This window comes from Chenopodium quinoa, unplaced genomic scaffold (assembly GCF_001683475.1).
Source record: "Chenopodium quinoa cultivar QQ74 unplaced genomic scaffold, ASM168347v1, whole genome shotgun sequence".
Lineage (NCBI taxonomy): Eukaryota > Viridiplantae > Streptophyta > Magnoliopsida > Caryophyllales > Amaranthaceae > Chenopodium > Chenopodium quinoa.
The window spans coordinates 1,373,439-1,396,793 of NW_018744662.1; the positions used below are offsets into that span (position 1 = coordinate 1,373,439).

Sequence of the window (23,355 nt, forward strand, 5' to 3'; positions counted from 1 at the left end):
GTCTCCCATGATCGAAGACAAATACTTTCGGGATGCCGAAACGAGTGATGATATTCTGCCAGATAAACTTCCTGACAGTTTGCTCTGTAATGTTCGAGGCTGCTTCGGCCTCGATCCATTTACTGAAATAGTCGACACCGACTATCAACCATTTTTTCTGGTATGTAGCATTTGGAAATGGTCCCAGTATATCCAGTCCCCATTGGGCGAATGGGAGTGGATTGAGGATAGGCTGAAGGTCTCTAGCTGGCTGATGGATGACTGGCGCGAATTTTTGACATTTTTCACATTTTCGGACCAGTTCCTTAGCATCTGAGATCATGGTGGGCCAGTAATACCCGGCCCTCAATGACTTGTGGGCTAAGGTCCTTCCCCCGATGTGGTTCTCGCAGATGCCGAGGTGAATCTCCCGAAGGATATAATCTGCATTTGTTGGTCCCACGCATTTCAGCAATGGGGCTGAGAAGGACTTTTTCAGAAGCTCCCCTCTGAAGACAATGAACCTTGACCTGGTTCTCTTCTGCTTGGAAGCCAAAATTTTGTCTTCGGGAATTTCTCCCCGAAGCTTGAAAGCTAGGATGGGATCCATCCAGCTGGGCTCTGGGTCAGCTCAGCACACTTCAGGTGCTTCGTCGACACTTCTTTCTCGACGCACTTCCACATATACAGATTTGTTCAGCTCAGTGAGAGTTGAACTAGCAAGTTTGGAGAGTGCATCGGCTTGACTATTCTGACCCCTTGGGATCAGCTGAACCTCAAAAGTTCTTAGCTTTGCAATGACTGATTTGATCTTGGCCAGATAGACTATCATGGAGGGCTCTTTGGCCTCGTAGCTGCCACTGATCTGATATGCAACTAGTTGAGAGTCTGTTTTCAAGCAGACATGCTCGGCTTCCAGAGAGATGCACAATTCCAGGCCAGCAATTGCTGCCTCATATTCAGCTTCGTTGTTCGAAGCCTTGAAAGAAAATTTTAGTGCATACTCAAAGGATTTGCCTTCGGGAGAGGTTATCACTACCCCTGCCCCCGAACCATTTACGGTGGAGGATCCATCCGTAAACACGGTCCAGACTTTCTTTTCATTGTCTAGCGTCTCTTGGTACGAGCATTCGGCCAAGAAATCCGCTAGAGTTTGAGCCTTGATGGCAGCCCTCGGCTGGTAGCTGATGCTGAATTCGGTGAGCTCAAAAGCCCACTTGGCCAGCCTACCAGATTTTTCAACTTTGCCGAGAACTTTTTCCAGCGGCTGATCAGTTAAGACCACTATCTGATGGCAATCAAAATAGGGCCTCAGCTTCCGAGTAGCTACCACTACTGCAAAAGCGACTTTCTCGAGTAGAGGGTAGCGAGTCTCGACATCCGTTAGAGTGTGACTGACGAAGTAGATCGGTTGCTGAATTTTGTTTTCTTCCTTCAGCAGCATTGCACTGATGGTGGCTGGGCTAACAGCCACGTACAGATACAAAGTTTCTCCCTCTGCTGGGCTAGCCAGCGTTGGGAGTTGAGCCAGATGCTCCCGAAGCTGCTTGAAGGCTTCTTTTTGCTCTTCTTCCCAAACGAGCTCTTTTGTTTTTGGGAGTTTCAGGGCTTTGAAGAAAGGTAACCCCTTATCCGAAGCTCTGGAAATGAACCTCGAGAGGGCTGCCATCCTTCCGGTGAGCCGCTGAACATCCCGCTTTGTTTTCGGCTCAGGAAAATCGAGCGTTGCTTTGACTTTGGAGGGATTGGCATCAATCCCCCTCTTGCTGACCATGAACCCAAGGAATTTCCCTGACTTCACGCCGAAGACACACTTCTTCGGATTCAACTTCATTTGGTGCTTTCTTAAGGTGGCGAAGGTTTCAGCCAGGTCCTTAACATGGTCCTCAGATTTTTTGCTTTTGACGATTGAATCGTCAACATAGACTTCCATGTTTCGGCCTTTTTGATCGGCAAAAACTTGATCCACCAGCCTTTGATAGGTTGCCCCCGCATTTTTCAATCCGAAGGGCATCATTTTATAATTGTACACCCCGGCGTTCGTGACGAATGCCGTCTTTGCTCAATCGTCAGGGTGCATGAAGATCTGATGATATCCCGAGAATGCGTCCATGAAACTAAGCAAGGCATGGCCACTCGTCGAGTCGACTAGCTGATCGATCCTCGGCAAGGGATAGAAATCCTTCGGACAAGCCTTATTTAGGTCCGTGAAGTCAATGCACATTCTCCAGGTACCATTGGCCTTCTGAACCATCACCACATTTGCCAGCCATTCTGGATATTGACAAGGCTCGATGAAGCCTGCCTCCAGCAACTTTTTGACCTCGGCTGCGATGTCTCGGTTCTTATTTGCGGAGTAATTCCGCTTCTTTTGCTTAATTGGCCGACACGTTGGGTCAACATTAAGCTTATGGGAGATGAGGTCTGGACTTATCCCGGGCATATCAGCTGCCGAGAAAGCAAACACATCTCTGTTGTCCTGAAGGAGTTGAATGAGTTCACAACGGGTGTTCGGATCAAGATCCCTCCCGATTGTTACACATTTCTCAGCGTCTCCTTCGGTCAACTTGACCGTTTCAGTCTGCTGGTCCATGTCCATTGCTGATGGACTGGACTCTTCACAATCTGGCCTGCTGTCTATGTCAGCAGGCGTCCCAGACTTTTTGTTCTTCGGCTGGCTCTCTGAGTCTTTCGGCTCAGATGAAGAGCTAGCCTTTTCCCTTTCTGGCCCTTTTTCTCTAGGCACAGAACCTTGGGCCGAAGCACTTAGGCCTTTCGGCTTTTTTGTGTTGGGCTCTCTTTCTTTTTCTTTCTCCTCCTCATCCTTGTCGTCGTCATCTGGGCGACTAGTGGATGGCTTGAGGTAGTTGCACCTTCGGGCGTCCTTTTGGCTGCCCTGGATCCTTTCGGGGAAGCCGGCGTCTGAGACATAAATCATCAGCTGATGATAGGTTGAGACGACTCCTTAGATCTCGTGAATTATGGGTCTCCCCAAAATCACGTTGTACACTGAAGGAGCGTCAATGACCAAAAATTCAGTCATGACGTTCCTGGCTGCCTCATCGCAGCCGATGGTGATAGGAAGTGTTACCTTCCCGTCTGGATAAGTTGAAGCCCCGTTGAATCCGGATACCGGGTAGGGTACCGGCGTAAGGTGCTTGGGCTTCAGCTTAATTTGATTGTAGGCCTTTCGGAATAGTATGTTTGCTCCGCTGCCACCATCAACAAGGACCTTGCTGACGTCGTGGTTGGCCACCGTGGCGATGATCACCAACGGGTCCTCATGAGGGAATGTTACCCCCCGGCAGTCGGCGGCTGTGAACGTCATGTTCGGCACCGACGACTGAGGAGGCTGAATATCAGCGTTGTTCACCTGGTGGGTCAGAGCCCTAAGGTGTCGCTTGTGTTCCCTCCTAGAGCATATTCCTCCCGAGATAACATTGAATGGAGAGAATTTTCCCTCCGCACTCTTGCTGTTCTTCCGGGGGAAGTCAAGGTCCTGCCGAGAGTCCTTTGCTGACTTCTCGGCCTCTTTTTTCTCGCGGTAATCCGCGATGTATTTTTTCAAGTATCCCTTCCGGACTATGTCCTCGATCTGGTCCTTCAGCTGGATACATTCCTCGGTGTTATGTCCCGGTGATTCATGGAACTCGCACCACTAATTTTTATTTTTTCGCTGATACCACTCTGGGAGTGGTCTCGGCTTTCTGTAACTCTGCTCCTCCGTTGTCACGCTGTAAATTTTGGCGCGTGGAAGAGAGAGTGGAGTGTAGGATTCATATTTGCCTGTGTATGGGGCAGGTTTTTCCTTCTTCGGCTCGTTGGCCGAAGATTGTTCCGAGGCCTTAGCCTTTCCCTTTGTCCTCTGGCCTTAGCCTTCAGACGAGGGTGTTTGTTTTTGCTTCCCTCCCCCAGATTGAGGTTGGGTTTTTGTTTTGTTACACTCTTCGGCTCGGATGAATTTATCCGAGGCGTTCAGAGCTTCCTCCAAGGTCTGCGGGGTATGCATGACCATGAAGTCTAAGAACGTCCCAGGCTGAAGGCCATTCTGCATTGCAAAAACAGCTAGCCCTTGGTCCAGCTGAGAGACGCTGGATGACTCGTTGCTGAAACGGGTCAGATAGTCTCGGAGGCTTTCAGCCTCCCCTTGTTGCAGACCCATGAGTTCTTCAGTAGTCTTCTCTCGGCGGTTTGCCGTGGAAAACTTGCTCCTAAATTTGGAGGACAGATCGTCCCACCCAGCGATTGAGCCTTGTTTCATTCCTTTGGAGATCCACGCTTGCGCGACCCCCTTGAGAGTGGTTGGAAAATATTTGCACCAAGTCGCTTCGGACCTGGGGCAAAGATGCATATGAGCCTCATACGAGGCAATGTGGTCCTTCGGATCCAAAGTCCCATCATATGTGACGTGCGACGGTATTTTAACCGTGGGCACGTGCTCTTCCAGTATCCATTGCTCGAATGGGGAACTGGTGGGTAGCATAACGGCCTTGCCTTTGTTCCTGGCCGAAGGGATCGCGCTCCGCCCTCTTAGAGAGGTAGGAGTGGTTTTCGTCCCTGGCTGGGAAGTCTGGGCCTCGGCTACAGGGAACGAGAGGCGACTGTGCACGCTCGGCTCCCTGCCGCCGAGTCGGTCGAGTACACTTCGGCGAACAGGTTGCTCTCGGCGAGCAGATTCTGGCCGAGAAGCTGAGCTGCTGCTCTTATGCGTTTCTGGCCGAGAGGTTGAGGATCCTCTGAAAAATTGAGGGCTCTTTTTCCTCTCTCTTTTAGTTCTCCAGGTATCCTCTTCCCACTTTTCCAGTTCCCGGAAGGAGGGAGGTTTCTCCCCATCGCGGTCTAGCTTCCTCCGCTGATGCCGGGTATGCGGAGGAGTTCGATCGCGAGGTGGAGGCATATTTTGTGCCCTCATTGCCTCCATGAGCACTGCCAGCGCTCTCGCCACCTCCTTCGAGCTGGGCCCCGTCAAAGGGGTCCTCGGCTGAGTGTGGGAATGAGAGCGGATGGTCGATGGTTGGCTTTGGGGCACTGAATGAGTCCTATGATCGGACTAACCTCTGTTAGACCGAGAGGGACTCGGCCTATGATGAGAGTTGTGAATTACGGGAGAAAGGGAATCCTCCCTGTATGATCCTCCCCCCAAACTGGCACCCTTGGGAGAGTTCCGCTCCGGTGAGGGTGATGGTGTAGGAGTTTTAGGCCTTTCGCCTGCTCCTTGACGGAGGCTTTTGCTCTTGCGGTTCTTAGCCATTGCTACTAAGATGATTGCAAGATGATTTTGATTAAAGATTTGGCTTAAATATTTTTGAAAGTCTTCCCCACAGACGACGCCAAATTGTTTCGGATGAAAACAGTGGGGCCTTGCCGAAGGCCCGCTGAAGTGGCTGAAGACTGGTTCGGTCCAATTGATGCTGGGCCGAAGGTTTCCTGCACAACTAAAACACGTAAACTGGCCTCGGGGGTGGATCCGAGGAAGACCCCTCCGATGCCGAAGTCAAACAGTGTTTAGAGAGAGAAAGCTATGCAAGAGATTTTGTGCTTGAGGCTTTTGTGTGTATCTCATAAATGAATGAATTGAAGGCTTATGTACCTTTGCATATGAGGAGAGGAGAGTAATTGGGCCCTTAAATAGTCATGGGCTGACCATGGCAATTCAGACCAAAGGACTCTTGGTTGACTTGGCTTGATTGGAGGCTCGGGCCTTGACCTTGGAATATTGAGTCATTTAGTGATCAGACCCAATAAGATAATTGGACCCAAATAAATGACTAGGCCCAATTAGATAAATTGGACCCAAACAAAAGACAATATAAATAGTGCAAAAATTCAATTGTGTGTCCATCTATTCACTCGGCAGTAAAAAACAAAGTTAACAATCTATCTGCTCGGGAGTAAAAAAACAAAGTTAACCTTTTATCTGCTCAGAAGTAAAAAAAAGTTAACCGGCTTAGACTTTTATCCAGAATAATTCTAATTCAAACACGAACTTGACAAGCTAACCCAACCCGACTTAAACTACGAACTTGCAAGTAAGCGATAGAAAACCCCTCCAAAACCCTGTTCTCTCTCCTTCTTCCATTCTCCATAACCAGCATAGAAAAATGCAAGTAATTCTAACAACACCATCACCAACCAACACACCACCTTATCTTCACACTTTCAATGACCCCATTTCACCATTTTCATCCCCAATTCAACCTCACAATCTCTCTCTGAACTACAAACCAAAACTGGGTTTGGGTTCGGGTCGGGTTGAAGCAGTTAAAGGGTCTGGGTCTGGTGGTGGTACTGGGTTATTCTCTGCAATTGGGCGTGCAATTGAAGAAGAGGAGTATAGAAAAGCTAGGGCTGAAGTTCAGAGAAAAGGGTTTGAAATTGAAGGTTATTCTGTTGAAGGTTTATCTGTTGGTGGCCATGAAACTTGTGTTATTATTCCTGAATTCAAGGTTGCTTTTGATATTGGGAGGTGCCCTTTACGCGCTGTTCATCAGAATTTTGTGTGCATTACTCATGCTCATCTTGATCATATTGTAAGCTTCTATTTTATCCCAATTTTATTTCATTTTATGTAAATTTATAATGCAGGTTATATACCCTTTTGAATTGAATTTAGTTCATTAGCTGTGAAATTAATGTTAGACTTGATAATTTTTGTATTGTTTAGTTGATAATGATTCGAATAAGATGGGGTCGATTGCATGAACCAAGATTTTATCTGTGAATGATGGGCAATTATTTCTCCTTAAAACCATTGAAAATCCTGAAAAACCATTGATTCATTGTCTTTTGCTTCTCATGAGCTACTCTCATACTTCTCTTGTTCATTTGATTGCTGTGGTTTATTCGACCGGTAATGTGGTAAACTCCTCTATGACAAGACTTGTTAGTAAGTAATTCAGATAGAGCTTGTTTGTTGAAACTGTGGGTTGCTCATGGCTGTGTGAAATGCTTCAAAACCATTTTTTGGTGACCTTTTCATTACTCGGATTGATTCCATTTTTGTAAATAACTTGAGAATTCAAGTCATATGGTGGTCTTTCATCTTCAACTTAGTCGACGTGTTATAGGACTGATGGTTGTGGGCTTCTAGTTAACCCTTTAATATGGTGCATATGTATGCTTTATGATTGAATGTTAATGTCCCTATTTAAAAATTCTTGTATGTAAGCTTTTCTTCCTTGTGTTGCTTGTGGAGATAATCGTTTGACTTGGTGTTTTGATCTTCATAGAGGTTATGATAGCTCTAGACATCTAGTCTATAATCTTGTCATTTACTGGCTCGTCTTTAAGATATATAGACTATGTTATTTCTGTTTTAATTATCCGAAAACATTAAAGTTATGTGAATCTGTTGTACCGTTTCTTGGTCTGATTCTCCTACCAAGGTACTTTCAGTGACAGTTCCACCTTAGAACCTGGTGAATACTACGTATTAAAGATGGAGAGTTGGAGACTAAATCTGAAAGAAACATAACTTTTATGGTAATTATTAGAATACGAGACATTAAGATTGCAAGTTAATGATTTTCTATCTTAAGTTGAGGTTAGATTATGTTTTACTTAGACTCTAACTCCTCTTTTCTTAATGAAATATTGTCTGGGTTTCCAGGGAGGTTTACCAATGTATGTAGCAACTCGCGCTCTTTATAGCTTGAAACCACCGACCATCTTTGTGCCACCTAGCATTAAAGATGATGTAGAGGAGTTATTCGACATTCATAGATCCATGGGCCAAGTGGAGCTTGATTTCGATTTAGTAGCTCTTGATGTTGGTATGTTGATTTAGTGAATTTGCTTCTGCATATCTTTCTTTATACCTGTCAGAATTTCCCTTCCCTTATAATCTATTGTACTTGTGGTTAAGGGGAAACATATGAATTACGGAACGACCTTGTTGTGCGACCATTCAAGACTCATCATGTTATACCCAGCCAGGTATGCTTTACTTGATCCATTTCAGCAGTCTCATTCTCAAGCAGACTTGTAACCTCCTGAACTTTGGCAGTAACCTGCAGCTTTTCAGTAACAGTAACCCTCTTCGAATCATATGCTAATAATTCCTGGCCAATCCATTGTCAGACATGCTAAAGCTTTACAATTTTAAATCTAGATTTTTTTTTTTCTTTTTCTTTTTGGTATTTCCAGGGATATGTTATATACTCAATTAGAAAAAAGTTGAAGAAACAATACATTCATTTAAAAGGAAAGCAAATTGAAAAGCTGAAGAAGTCTGGTGTTGAGGTTAGTTTTTGTCATGATTTTCCTCCTTTCCATTTTCAGATAGTATTTTTGACTCTTTATTTTCTTAGATCACAGACAAGATATTGTCTCCAGAGGTGGCATTCACTGGAGATACAACATCTGATTTTTTGCTTGAGCCACGTAATGCAGATGCACTGAGGGCAAAACTTCTTATTACTGAGGTAATTGTCTTCATTCTTTTCTTTTTGCAACCTATTAATTATTTGGCTTATTTGCTTCTTGAGCCATGTGTCTGTATATTATGTACCATACAGTTCAAATCAACTTCTCAATTGTGTACCATGTACGATTGTTCCTTCTGTCATTGATGCAATCATGAAATTGTATACATGTACCTTTGATATATCATCTCTCTCATCAAGATTACTTTTAGCAGGCAACTTTTCTAGATGATGGATTCAGCGTTGAAGATGCACGCCAGCGCGGTCACACTCATTTATTTGAGGTACAATGTGCATGCAAAACCAACTGCCAACTCTCTTTGACTTTCCAATAAATTTGAGAATACAGAACTGCAAAATGGATTTTTTTTGTGTGCAAATGTGTAGTAAAGTCCATTAATAAGCAACTTTTTGGGGATGTGACAAGAAGCTGTCCAAAAAAAAAAAACAAAAAAACCTCCTTCAGGCCCATTCATATTTGCATGGCAGTAGAGGGAATAAAAAGGGTTGTGTTTTTCCGGTGAAAAAAACACGTAAATTTGAAGCCCTTAGAACTTTGGGGTTGAGTATGTTGCAGGAAACTTTTTTTTAGAACTCTGTATAAAATGAAGGGATCTAAGTTATCAATGGTAATTTTTAGCATCTATATTTGCATGTTTTTTTAAAGGATGTCATACTCCCAATGATAGCAGAAATAAAGAAATCACATGGAGGAGGGAATGTTAAAACAATATATTTTGTATATATTTTTTTTTTCAACACATACCAAGTGGAGGGAGTAATTATCTGTTGCATTCAGCTATTTCGTTTTGAAATCCAAATTTCTGAAGTATGTTTTATCTGCAGCTTATTGAACACGCCCAATGGATACGAAACAAAACTGTTATGTTGACGCATTTCTCTTCCCGCTATCATCTTGAGGTAATCACCTTGCAAAGTTTGCTCTAAAATGCACTCATTTTGTTGTTTGCATCCTGGCTTTGTAATTCTGTACAATCTGTCATACTAGAGGCATAATAGATCAATCTTAATTCAGCTAAATTCTCATTCTTTTTTGTGTTTACTAATCTTTAAGAGCCTTTTCCCCCCAAATTTCAGGATATTCGTCAAGCTGTATCGAAGTTGCAGGCCAAGGTATCAGCAAAAGTAGTCCCCCTTACAGAAGGCTTTAAGTCTATGTATTCATAAACTCGGGAACGGAATTGTTTTTAGGGCTTCGTAATTATCCCCATTGTAACTATATAATTGATGTTTTAGAATTTACTAATCAGACACTCCCCTTTTTTAGCTGAGTTCTTTATCTGATCCCATTTCAGTGGGTTTCTAAACTACTTTGTATTTTATGGTGGTGTTAAATGTATATATTCTATAAATATAGTAAATGGGGAAAAATAGCACCATGTAATGGTCCTTGTACAAAGCTTTTTATGCATCAGAAGGGAAAAATATTCAGGTATACGAACTGAAGACGAAAAGCCCAAGTTGTCCCAACATCACAATTCGCAAGGGTTAGCTACACGATTTGCTCTTATAGTACAAATTCATACAGCTTTAACCACAGTCAAGTAAAAGTAAAAACAAAGTGAAGAAAATAAACTTACTGAAATATACAGTATACAATTACAACATGCCAGTATTGTTCTTAAGCTACATCTCAATTTTCAAAACTTTCTAAACGATACAAGATTAACCACTCCTGACATGAGGTTGTAATCCAAAACAAGAAAACTGTAACTTGAAAAGCATTGTCAAATTCTCAAGACACTTTGGTAAACAACAAAGATGTATTTGTTCCTCCAAAGCCAAATGAATTTGACATAGCTGCAGTAATATTCATTTGTTTTGATGCAGTCAATGGCATGAAGGCATCAGAAAATACGAGGTCTGGCTGGGAAAGATTGAGAGTCAATGGCGCAACTCCCTGCAACAATGCAACCATTACAAATATTCTAATGAGTATAAATGTTTCTTGTTTGGCTTTTCAGAGTAACATGTTAAGCGGAAACAGATATTTGGACGCCTTGGACAGAACTGTATTACAGCAAATTATTGAACAAATCCAAATTCGTCATGCATCAAGAAAGATAGCTCTACATAGTTTGTATTAAAGAATAAGTAGATACTGCCTCAACAATAGATGTGCTCTATTTTCATCAATTTTTATTTAGTTGCATTTCACAAATCTATGCATTATGTGTCATTTTAATAAATTCAACAGTAAATAGACAATGTCATGTGAATTTTTATTAAGAGTTAACATAGAACTATAGCAACAAATAAAAAGAAAACACTTACATGATGAATAGCCAAGACACTGAATATAGCCTCCACAGCTCCGGCTGCGCCTAAAAGGTGTCCAATTGCACCCTGATATTGTGCATACAGTAGCGCATAAATATAATACCAAAAAGCAGACCATGGGATTTTTAAGAACTGTCAACTGAACATTAGCAGTATCATCCACTTCAGAGTGCATGAAACATATCTCCAAATATATCACAAAGTCAAGAAAACATTTTCATCAGATCTACTCTCAAGTTTACCTTTGTAGAAGAGAATGCTAAAGCACCAGACTTTGCATGCTCACCAAATGTTACTTTGAGTGCAGCAGCTTCTATGGCATCACCTGAGCATACATGCAAATTAAATATGACAGGACCGAAGACACTACTAGTTTACTACTCCAAAGAACCAGAGAGTTAATTTATTATGAACTCATCCGACAACTTACCTAAAGGTGTTGATGTAGCATGAGCATTCACATAATCCACTTGGTTAGAATGAAGACCTGACTGAAAATATTAGATGAGCAAGTAGTATACTGTTATATGAAGTGTGAGTTTGACGAAATTAAAATCTAAATTAGGATTTTATCAATCTCTTGGCCCAGGTTTTGGCGATGAAAACGAAGGTATTTGAGTCTGAATTGCCACAAAGCTCGCAATTATTTTTGCATGAAGGCAATAGCTTCAACCCATTGACATGAATGAATCAAAGACAAATTAAGGCACTAATTTATTATAGATGTTGTACACTAAATGGAAAAAATGAATTGGAAATAATTGAAACTTTAAGAATGTTTTCTTCTACTCATACCACTACTACAATATTGCCCACTGAAGCTTTACACTGCATTTCAAGTAGAGGTTAAATCCAACACATGTTTGGTTCATGTGCACTGTGCATCAAGCCATCAAATATTATCAAACTAAATAGCACTTGCAGATTGCATGACATACATAAATGGTGGAGTTTCAATTTTTAACAGGGAAAAAGGCACATGACAGGCCCCATGACCTCCCCTCTCTCAATCTGTATCTCTTATGCCATCAATTAGAAAGATGTAGAAAGGAAACATTTACAGACAGCAACTCTACCTGTTTTAAAGCACTTGTCATAGCCAGGATGGCACCTCTTCCATCATTATGAGGTTGAGTTATGTGATACGCATCACCTACAAGCTAAAAACGTCAAGAAATCTCATAAAGAAAGATCCCAATTTTTGTAATGAATGTAGTTTGAGAAATTACCTGACATCCCATAGCCACAAAGCTCCGCATAAATTTTTGCACCGCGTTCCTTAGCATGTTCAAGTTCCTTCAACACAAGGATATACGCTTTAGATGGTAGTAGATGAAGGAATAGCAACATTCAGACTAGGTTACTGAAAGGAACTGAGAAGTAGTGAGGGAAATTTAAGTTTCAATTACATGTAAGAAACAGTACAACTTTTAAGTGACAGCATAAAAGATAACATGATATCAAAAATAAACCTTAGTGAACAACTAAGCAATGCAGAGACATAACAAAACTGATCAACTTACTTCCAATACTACAACACCACAACCTTCACCGATTCTGCAGACAAAACAAGTCAATCCAATTAAGAAGCAACATAGATACCAAAGGTATAAAGATATCCTTAAAATTTTACACTTTTATGCCAATTTATTTACAATAACACCTCAAAGAAGCTGCAAGCATCATCTTACACAAATCCATCACGTTCAACATCAAAAGGCCGAGAAGCTTCGCAAGGGGAAGAATTGTACTTTGTGGACAAAGCTTTCAACCTGCAGGTTACAAGAATTTACTCACTTTTTATTTTGAACAATTTATATTACTTTAGCTGCACACATTATCTCAAGTGAATGAAAAGTAGATAAGGATGTCAGGGATGGAAGTATATACGTAGTATGACACATTATGGAGTTAACGATAACTTTTAGGTTAACAGACCATTAGAAGCAGGAAATGGAAAGAGTTCAATGTAATGGAAAACACTTATACCCCCATATGACTTAAGCAGGAAAGGCTAACTAAACATAGCAACTGAAAGCAATAAAAGAAATACTGTAGCATTTAGCCTATAATTATATAATTAATGTATAACCATCATATGATGTGTTCAAGATCAACAACGGCATCAACCTTAATAACAACAAGCTCAATAATTTTTGCCTCGATTAACTTTCAGAATTTAGTCTGACATCTTTTTTACAAATAAAACCTTATATCTTTGAGGAAGACCAGGAGGGGGGAACATCTTCCTGAATGTTAGACTTTTTGAACCAACAATGCTTCTCATGTAAGAGTGATGATACCTGCAAAAACCTGCAATGGATAAGGCATCTATGCTGGCCTCTGTTCCTCCAGCCACCATGACATCTGCATCTCCAAATAGAATCATACGAGCAGCATCTCCAATGGAATGCGCCCCAGTTGCACAAGCTGTCACTGCAGCATGGTTTGGTCCCTAGATTCAAAAATAAGACTATGCATGCATATTCGCTTTCAATATTCCAACAGTGAACAAACATGTTGATATGGGATAAAATCAAACGAGAGAATCATCCCTCTAAATACAATAAGCCATCAGATTCAATATTCCAACACTGATCCCAGACAGTAATCACTATCACAGTCTAATTTCCAATCTTCATCACTCTAAATGGCTAAGATGAACTTTAGAGGTGATGATTCTAGGTCCAGTGAGAATTGTTAGTAGTGCTTTCATGGTTAAGTACTGAAAGAGCGAGAATATTCAGATCTCCCTGCACATTTTGATTCAAAGGTCTAAGGCTCCTCATAAGGCATGCTTTTTTGACTGGGAAGTGATTAAAAGGGAAGGTTCTTACCAACCAATGACATTCAAATTTTTCGAAATAAATCTCACCTCAGAGATCAGGTGCACCCTCAGGAAGAGGAAGAACCAGGAGAAACCTCTTACTTTCTCCCATGGGTTATCTATGCCTCTTGCTTAAGCTTTTCATTTCAATTGACCCAGATTATAGATGTTTTGATAGTATGAAAACAAGGCGAATGCATATGTCAGTGTTACCTAATACTCTACCTCCCCCCCCCCCCCAACCTGCATACCACATATAGGAAAAGGTCAATTATAACACACAAGTGGTAATTTTTGGCCCAATGTAAAAGCGCCAAATCAATATTGTAACAACAATCATCATATACAATTCTGCATGAATGAAGCACAAAGCTGATTACACATTCATAGGCAGCATGTTCAAGGTTCACCAGAGACAAAGGAAAGTTCAGAAGATACAGAGAAAACATATAGATCCAAAATAAATAAAAATTCAAAATGCAAGAATACCTGGAATCCATACTTCATGCTCACATGACCTGAAGCCATATTGATTAATATCCTAGGAACAAAGAATGGACTGAGACGTCGAAGACGCTGCAAACAATGTACAAACTTTTAGTGTCAACCACTGATTTCCCTTTTTTCTTCCAGATAGTAGTTAATTGCTAACCTAAACAAAAATAATAGGTAAAACTTCCGGCAGACTAGGGTATATATAGTGAGATTTTTTTAAAAATAGGGTAATATCACTTTAAAACAAACCAAAAGTATAAAGCTGATAGAGTAGATAGAAATCGTATTTTGGTTCTAAATGCTGATCAACTTTTTGCCTTTGGCCCATTACCTCTGGCAGGAAAAATTATCCTACTCGTATGCTTTTCTATAGATCACCTGGAACATTTTTGCGTTGATAAAGAAAAAAAATCATTGAAAGCCAAATGTATAGTATCTTCTGCAAAGAACCAAATATCTACCTTTTCACAAATCAGCTGAGCAGCATCAACAATATCACTCATGCTACCAATACCACCACCGATGGATACTCCCTGTTGCCTTCTCATTAGCAAACAATATATAGCCCAAATTCTTGACTAAGAGTACAAATGCATTTATTTTTGCCACCTGAAGAGCAAAAGAATCCTTACAGTTCTTTCTTTCTCATCCTGTTTCGTCGGAATCCAATTTGCATCTTTTAGGGCCTCATCTGCAGCACATAGTGCATATCCTATAAACCTCGAAATTGACCTGTGCTCCTGGTTATACAAAAATAACCAGACCATTGTTCTGTCAATATATGTTTGTCCATTGCTCAATGAGGTCAATACCAATACAGCACAAAGTTTTCAAACTTAAAAGTATTGAGTACATTACAGACTCAACAAAAACTGCATTAGCAACGCACACGCATAAATAACTTATTCATTAGATAAAAGCTATAACTACTGATAAATATGGAACACGGCCATGTATATAAACAATACTTGTACAACAAAAAGAGTTCAAACATAGTAGTTCCGAGTTACATTATTGACTCTAACAAACATTATGTAAAAATTCCAACTTTGGATCAAAACGATATACGGCCATGAATTGGTCTGTCAATAACTTTTTGTCAACTGATTTATGAGGAAAATACTAATAGAGTATAAGGAGTTCAAACAAAGAAGTATCGGCCTACATTAACAGAATCATCATGGCATGAACACAAAACACAAATTGGTACAGTAGTTGTTTTCGAAACGTCGACTCAAATTGATTAGAAAAAACTACCAGTTAAAAAAGACCAGGCTAAGTTATTAAGATTGCATTATAGTTCACTTCATCATTAAACTTCTCTAATCTCTTCTTTAAATTACATGACTACGTTACAAGTTAAACACAAACTTTTAAATAAAACGGATGTTATAAAGTGACAATAAAATGTGCAAAAGTTACACTAAAATGCACAAAAGTTACCGTGACATATATAAGAGTTATTTATGCTTTATTGATAAATTTGACAAAAGTGACACTAAATTTGACAAAAGTGACACTAAATCTGACAAAAGTGTACCCGATGTACAGTAAATTACTGAAAACCGGGTGTATACAAAAGTTTTCCAACGGAGGAAGTATTAACTATTAAGCTTACTAAGCTAATTGATAAAAAAAAATCAAGAATAAACCATCACAAAATACTAAATTCCATTGTAATTCAAAACTAAGAAGCAAAAATTCATAAGAATAATAACCTTGAACCAAAAGAGGTCGTTGAATTGGCCAGAATCAGTTCCAGAAGGAACAACAGCAGCAACTTTAGACGATAATTGATCAAAAACATGATTCTGCGTTTCGACATCGAAATTATCCAACCTAAGATCCTTAATAGTTAATGCTCGAATTCCGCAATCACCTTCAATTAATCTCTTCCAAGTTGTTCCAACTCCACAACCAAGAGGCGTTACCATGCCTAACCCTAAACAATATTCCGCCATTGAAATTAATCAAATTGATAACAGCGAAAATGAGGAGAGAGAAAGAGATGAGAATTGGTACCGGTTACGAAGACGCGGCGGCGATGCGAGGAAGATGAAGATGAAGTTGTTGTTGTTGTTGAAGAGGAGAGGAGACGAGTAAGGTGGAAGCGAGAAGGTAGTGTACGACGCCATTGATGAATCGCCATTGTTGGAGTGGAGGTCTGAAAAGGTGAGGTTTTACATTAAACCCCTGTTTAGTGCTCAAACCACTAAAGCTGATGAAATGACGCATTTAACCTTATATAAACGCGCCTCGTTAATTTTTATTTTATTTATTTATTTATTAATGATAAAGAGTTTAATATCGTCTTCACGCAAGATCGATATCTAGGGACGGCAAAGGGTCGAACTTGGAGTGGATTATGCTAAATCCGACTCCAACCCTCCTCCAACTCGGAGTCAAATTATTTTAATGTAGTCGAATTCGGATTATTTTTTACTCGGAATCAGAGTGGATTGCCATCCCTAATTTCCTATCGATACCTAAACTATCTTGTAAAAGAAAAAAAAGGAAATTTGCTATCTAAAAAGATGCGCCTAGTTAATATGGCATATTAACGAGTATTTTCGCAGATGAAATTATGTACTACTCCCTCCGTCCCTTATTTTTTGCCCCATTACAAATATATAGGTCAAACTAATAAAACTTTGACCATGAATTCTCGTTAACCTAAAAGTTATAATTTATATTCAAGTGAGATTTTGTTAGAATCGCGTCATTGTATATTTTGTTAATATCAAATTTATGTAATTTTACGCGTATAGAAATTGAGATATATACGGTAGAAGACACGAACTGTAGACCGTAAAAAGTCAAATGGAGATGACGTAGTTTAAAATAAGGGTATTTTAGTCCTTTTATTAGAGTTGCTCAAATTAGCCGATTCAATTCCTGAGCTTCAATTTCTCAAAAAAAAAAAAAAAAAAAAAAAAAAAAAAAAAAAACAAGGCAAAACCATGAAAAGCGAAGAGCGACAACGGAACAAAACCAAACGAAACTCAAAAGTCTGAAGCAGAAAAAAAAAAGTCTGAAGCGACACAACCCTATCTCCCTCTCTGTCTCTCTCACATCATTTCGATCGGCGACCACCAGGCATCGTACCACTACCGCAGTAAGCATCAGCCACCTTCTACTACGATAACCAGGCACCAGCGCACCTTTTTGTTGTAGCAAGGTATTATTGTATTAAAATTTAAATTATCAACTATTTAATTTGTTATTTAGTTTTTATTTTAATTATGTATAATTTCAGTCATTTGATTGATTAAATTGAACTGAATTGTTGATTTGTTGTTCATTATTGTCTTATTACTTAATTATTTATAATTTTAGTCTTTTATAATTTCATAATCTTGACAGTACTTTGACAAGGTTGTTCAATATGATATTGTGGTGTTGAAATGTTGAATTGAATTCAACTTTATTTGGTAAAATTGCTATTTGTAGTCTTGATTAGTTGGTTATTGAACTTATTGTTACATACTTTGATGTAATGGGTAGAGCTATCAAGTTTTGTGCTTTGTTGGAATCTGGCGATTTGGTTTATGCCCACCAACTGTTTGATAAAATGCCCCAACCAGATGCTTCTGTATACAACACCTTAATCAGGGGTTATTTACTTGTTTGCAATGCTATTTGGATAGGGAATGCTTGATTTTGTACTTATGAATGTTGCAGGACTCTGTTTTGCCTAACAATTTCACGTTTCCTTCTCTTGTTAGAGCTTGTCGCATTGATAATTGGATTTTAGAAGGCAAGCAAATTCATGCCCATGTTGTCAAATTTGGGTTTTTAAATGATGGGTTTTCTCATAACAATTTGCTTTACATGTATGTGAGTTATGGGTTTTTAGAGAAAGCTCGTCGGGTTTTTGATAATATGCCACGAAGCTCCGAAATGATGGATTCAAAATTTTTTTGGTACTTTTATAGGTCATCAAATTCAGGGTGACTTACTAGCTCCGAAATCCTGGATCCGCCACTGATGATTATCTAAAGTGAGAATAATTTTATGCGTTTTTAGCTGAATTTAATAATTGAGTCAATTTGGTTGTTAATGTGTTGCAGAGTTATAGTGCTTATGTTTGGGTGAATTTAATTACTTTACAGTATTGAATGATAGTTTAGATTTTTTTTTTCTAGTGAAGGATGACAATTAATTTATTAAAAAAAAATGATAATTGATCGCTTCTAAACATGAGAAAGAGTCGAATTCAATTGCATTTTAAAAATTTATTACTAATGATTTGAGTTTTGGATTGTGTTATTGGATTCAAATATTGAACATGATGAATATGTTCCTTTTTGTGCTGATATGTAATCTTATACAGAATTGTTAATTCTTCTATTCCTTTAATTTTATCAATAGGTTTACGATGTCAGAGACCATGGATGAGATCAAATTTATTGGAAATAATCATCCTGACGATGTCAAATGGCTGTGTTCACTATCCGAGTCAGAACTTGTAAGCTTGACCTTATGTTATGATCAATAGGCTAATATTCCGCTTATAAGATGTTATGAATTCATGTTTAATTAGGCCAAGTAATATAAATTCTTATATTGAATAGTTTGCACCAAGAGCTTTAATGTCAAGGCTGGCAACAACTGTTTTTCTTTGATTTTATAGATAGGATCAAGCATGATTCTACAAATTGAGAGCATATGTTACCGCTCAACAGCATAACTGTTGCGGTTCATTACTTCGTCAGAAAACTAATATTTGTTTGATATTTAGATAGTGGTATAGTGGACATACAAATTTAATTGATGATAATTAGCAGATTCATGTTTTAAAAGTTAAACAGATTAAACCAAATTTTCTAATTTTTTTACGTCCTATGCTGCTGTTTGTTTCTCTCTGTAATCTAAAAGCATTGAGATGCTCATGTCATAATTTTCTACACTAGCGCTTATTCTAAAATTTAAAAGCATACTTTTCAATGTGGTGCCATTGGGGTGGAGGGGCTATTGTTGTAGACGTTTAGTTCTGCATATTCATTATTGATCTGCAACAATCTGTTGGGTTCAAATTTTAAGGCTGATCTGACTATTGTAAGGCTATTGTTTATAATCTAGTTGTGGCTGGAAGCTGGATGATAACTTATGTTAATTATGTACCTCCATATGTTTATATATATATATATATATATATATATATATATATATATATATATATATATATATATATATATATATATATATATACCATTGATACACGCGAGTTAATTAATTTGTTGATGCATGATTTATTGCAAAACTTTATTACTGACTTGATGGTAATACAACTTTGACAGGACATGCTTATCAGCCTAAAAAAGCTTGCCCTTCAACGAGCTCAAGCCGTAGGGCATGAAAGTCTAGCCCAGAAATTTGATCTGAAAATGCTCCGAGCACTTGGCAAGTTCCCGTTATTTTTTATTTTTTTTATAAACCTTTTTTAATAATTAAAAAAATGGCACAAGTGTTTGGCATATTGTTTTACGATGAGTGTTCTTTTTTTTTTTTTTTTTTTTTTCTCTCTCGTCTTTTTCCTCCATTTTATTTCTCCTTGAAATTTCGTATTCAGTAAAATGTTCACCCATTTGAAACTTTGACTCTGTGCCCATTATTTCTGTTATACTGCCTATCCTGAGTTTTAAATGAGGTATTTGGTCAAATTAAGAAATCGCATGCCTATGTGGTTATGCACCTTTTGGGTGACAGTTAGGTGTAAGAAATCTGAATGATTTATATGCATTGTTGTGCCTTTTGTCTGCTATGCTTGTTTGAAACTCAAATGTGCCCAGTTTTATAATAACACAGCTTTCAATGGATGTATTGAATAAAGAAAACTGGAGTCTGCAAATTGGCACACCTGATTCATCTCCTTATCTGCATGCTTTTGCAGGATTTATATTGATGCAACACATCAAAGGAGAAGTAAATGAATTGCAATTGACAGGATTAACTGGGTTGGCAGATTTGGTTAATGGATGTAATCTATTGAAATTGGATTTGGAGAATAGAGTAGAGACGGGAGAGCAAGCAAACACAGGAGAACAATCAGACACTGGAAGTCAAGCAAATGCAAAGACTGGAGGTCAAGCAAAGGCAAGGTATGTTTACCCGCTCTTGGGTGCAGGAGGCTGAAGAGCTTACCACTATTCAACCCCTTGTCCTCATTTTTTTCTATCACAATAATAAGGAAATAATAATGGAGGGTGAGGAATATAATATTGCCCTTGGAACTTGATTACTAATATTGGCCAGTTTGTCAACTGGATGTTATTAACCTTCACGGGTAGAAACTAGTGCTTGCCTCCTTAGGCATACATATGTTTTTAATTTATAGTATTTGGAGAAAGGTTGTACGTTTATATATCATTCCCAATTTACTCCCCCCAAAAGCCAGAGTAAGGTATTTTTTTTTTTAAAAAAAAAAAAAAATCATATAATTCTCATTATTTGTTCTTTCTAGAGAATAGAGAATGCATTTTGATTTTTTCTGTCTTTTGCTGTACATATCTGATAAACAAGGTAACTAAGACTGCAAAGAAAAAATGAATTCTAGGGTAGCCGTGTCGACATAAAGTAACATCTAATCAGAGTGAACTCTTACGCCATTCAGTTTTTGGCATGTAGTGTAACCTCTTGGTGTTGGTGTATGGCTTTCAACAGTGTTGTCTGCTTTTCTCTATTTAGTAATACAAGTTTTTACTATTGTCCTTAATTGTCGACACATTCTATCATTTGCATTACTGGCTTTTTTTGCAGATCAGGTAAGGTGGGACCTAAGTTAAAAAGAAGAAAGAAATCTGATATGAGAAGTCTGTAGACCAAGACTAACACAGAGTTAGAAGAGGTTTTGGTAATTTCTGTTGCTGGATGATTTGATCTGTGAACTTGTACTACTTGCTATAATTATTTCTTCACATATTTTCATGTTCAACTGGTTGCTAACATAGATGTATATTTAATAGATGTATATTTTCCTGGTGTGCCTTATGTGAAAGGTAGGCTCTGGTTGTGGGAAGGGTAGCTGCAGTCTTTTGTTAGAATGTGTTAATCAGTAATATTTCCATGTGGTTTGGAGACCAATAATGTCTTGCTATGTGAAATGTGGTTAGCTCCGGCTGTCGGAGGATCATTGTATCAATAATTTTAGAATATTTTTGTTGGTAATTTTTCCTTGGGGCCTGTTGACATCCTTGTGAAGTATTGAGTTTTAGGATACTTTATTATTTATCTTGGATGTGGATTATGATGTTACATGTTTCTCCCTCGCGGTCAATGGCTCAATGTCATGTCAGTCCTCATGTCTCTGGCAAAAATAGAAATAGAATGGAATGGATAGCAAAATTTACAAAAGATTCACTTTTCATTCTATATAAGGGATCATTTTTTTATTCTGCCATCGTTGTTGTTATGCTTACCTTGCCAATTATGATGTCAGTGGTATTATAATGAGAGCCTGATAGAAGTATGTAAGATATGTTCATTGTTGGTGTTTGGTTTCTATACTCTAGGTCCAAATCATAATAAGGCCCTTGAATATTGCAGTAGTAGTTGCCATTAGGGCAGTGGGGAACCGAGTTTCATTAATTAATACACTTGAGGTGCTATTTCTACATGGAGGAAAAAATTGAAGGATTCTAGAAGGGTGATTAAGGTCCTGATTGTCCTGTTATGTTTTCAGTCACAAGGTTGTTATATAAGGCCCTTGAATATTGCAGTAGTAGTTGCCGTTAGGGCAGTGGGGAACTGAGTTTCATTAATTAATACACTTGAGGTGCTATTTTTACATGGAGGAAAAAAATTGAAGGATTCTAGAAGGGTGCTTAAGGTCCTGATTGTCCTGTTATATTTTCAGTCACAAGGTTGTTATTGGTGAGGGATGATCATCTTGGGATTAATGTTTCATTTTCATGCTAATAGGATATCTTCTTCTAGCTTGTTAGTTCATGAAGAAACCTCTTTTTTTTAAGTAGGAAAGACAAGGCTGTCTGTTGAATCAGGTATTAAGTTTGTGGACTTGTTGCCTAATAGGTTTATGTTTGTGTGTGTGTGCAAACACTCTTTGGGAACAATATTGTATGAAATGTTTGGAGCCTTGTAGCATATAAAAAGTGGGAATGTTGATTTTTCTAATATAAGTAAATGGAGCATAAGATTCTTGTTGAAAGGCTTGTTGGTGTTCCATAAAGATTAAAGTACTGAGTAATTATTAGAAATTGATGTATTTGCTTAATTTCACCTTTTGTTTGTTCCAATAGATAGGTTATTTAGAATGTTTGCTACTAGTATTAAGATAAGCAAAAATATACAGTAACATGACTTCTTTTTAGAGCATTTTTAGTGCATGATTTATGTTCTACATTTCCTACATAATTTACACTTGAACTTTTCGTTCTGCAGGTGGACACAAAAGCTGCACGCCTGCAACCTATCTATTGTGGGTCTGCGGTAGCCGGTAGGAGGTTGTATCAGATCAAGGGCTTTGTAGGTTAAGTTGCAACTCATGCACTGTACAATCTGTTGTACCTAGTAAAGTCCAATTGGTTTTAAAATTTGCTCATTTGACTTAAATGAGCAAAATTTGTACGTACTATGAGTTGGTGATATAAAAATATAGCTTTGCTCATTTCTCTTTAAATGAGTAAAAATAACTTCTTTTTTTTTTGTTAAGTGAAAAACTTTATGTTGAAATTTGAAATTATTATTGTTGTTGGGATGATATAAAAGCTTTTGTCTATTTATGGTCCGTAAGTTGAAATAGAGAAAAACGAAAGGAAGAATTTTATGAATACATAGACTTGAAGCCTTCTGTAAGGGGGACTACAGCAACTTCAATACAGCTTGACGAATATCCTGAAATTTGGGGGAAAAGGCCCTCAAAGAGTAGTACTCACAAAAAAGGATGAGATTTTAGCTGTATTAAGATTGGTCCGTAATGCCTCCAGTATGACAGATTGTATTGACTACAGAGTTACAAAGCTAGGATGCAAACAACAAAATGAGTGCATTTTAGAGCAAAGTTTGCAAGCTGATAGCGGGAAGAGAAATGCACAACAAAACAGTTTTGTTTCGTATCCACCGGGCATGTTCAATAAGTTGCATTTTAAACATCAGAAAATTGGATTTCAAAACGAATTAGCTGAATGCAACGAACATTGCTCCCTCCACTTATGGTCTGCTTTGAAATAACAAAAAAAAAAAAAAAAGGTTTTAACATTCCCTCCTCCCTGTGAACTATTTACTTCTGTTATCATTTGGAGTACGATATCCTTTTGAAAATACGCATATATAGATGCTAAAAATCACCATTAATAATTTAGATCCTAGAAA

The 23,355-nt window shown here is 38.5% G+C and overlaps 3 protein-coding genes across 5 annotated transcripts; 2 read left to right on the forward strand and 1 right to left on the reverse strand.

Moving 5' to 3' along the window:
- The first annotated feature begins 5,901 nt into the window (after positions 1-5,901).
- Positions 5,902-9,884, forward strand: LOC110701939 (tRNase Z TRZ2, chloroplastic-like). Its single transcript, XM_021879553.1, has 8 exons — positions 5,902-6,509; positions 7,589-7,751; positions 7,844-7,914; positions 8,125-8,220; positions 8,289-8,402; positions 8,618-8,686; positions 9,249-9,323; positions 9,501-9,884. Exons 1-8 carry the CDS (start codon positions 6,081-6,083, stop codon positions 9,588-9,590), a joined length of 1,107 nt encoding a protein of 368 aa, XP_021735245.1. The 5' UTR covers positions 5,902-6,080; the 3' UTR covers positions 9,591-9,884.
- Positions 9,885-9,974: 90 nt separating this feature from the next.
- On the reverse strand, positions 9,975-16,354 carry LOC110701938 (3-oxoacyl-[acyl-carrier-protein] synthase, mitochondrial-like). Its single transcript, XM_021879552.1, has 14 exons — positions 16,048-16,354; positions 15,744-15,967; positions 14,658-14,765; positions 14,487-14,558; positions 14,020-14,106; positions 13,007-13,158; positions 12,395-12,475; positions 12,227-12,260; positions 11,933-11,999; positions 11,780-11,856; positions 11,134-11,194; positions 10,946-11,028; positions 10,698-10,769; positions 9,975-10,323 (listed from the first exon to the last, which is right to left on the reverse strand). Exons 1-14 carry the CDS (start codon positions 16,172-16,174, stop codon positions 10,159-10,161), a joined length of 1,410 nt encoding a protein of 469 aa, XP_021735244.1. The 5' UTR covers positions 16,175-16,354; the 3' UTR covers positions 9,975-10,158.
- A 647-nt stretch (positions 16,355-17,001) lies between these two features.
- LOC110701940 lies at positions 17,002-22,651 on the forward strand. Of its 3 annotated transcripts, none has more exons than XM_021879554.1 (7): positions 17,002-17,203; positions 17,961-18,025; positions 18,397-18,493; positions 19,326-19,428; positions 19,919-20,126; positions 20,785-20,878; positions 22,426-22,651. In XM_021879554.1, exons 3-6 carry the CDS (start codon positions 18,404-18,406, stop codon positions 20,843-20,845), a joined length of 462 nt encoding a protein of 153 aa, XP_021735246.1. In that variant the 5' UTR covers positions 17,002-17,203; positions 17,961-18,025; positions 18,397-18,403; the 3' UTR covers positions 20,846-20,878; positions 22,426-22,651. The 3 variants fall into 3 exon arrangements, with proteins under 3 accessions (XP_021735246.1, XP_021735248.1, XP_021735247.1); XM_021879556.1 differs by having other exon boundaries at positions 20,785-20,872; XM_021879555.1 differs by lacking the exon at positions 17,961-18,025.
- The last annotated feature ends 704 nt before the right edge of the window (positions 22,652-23,355 follow it).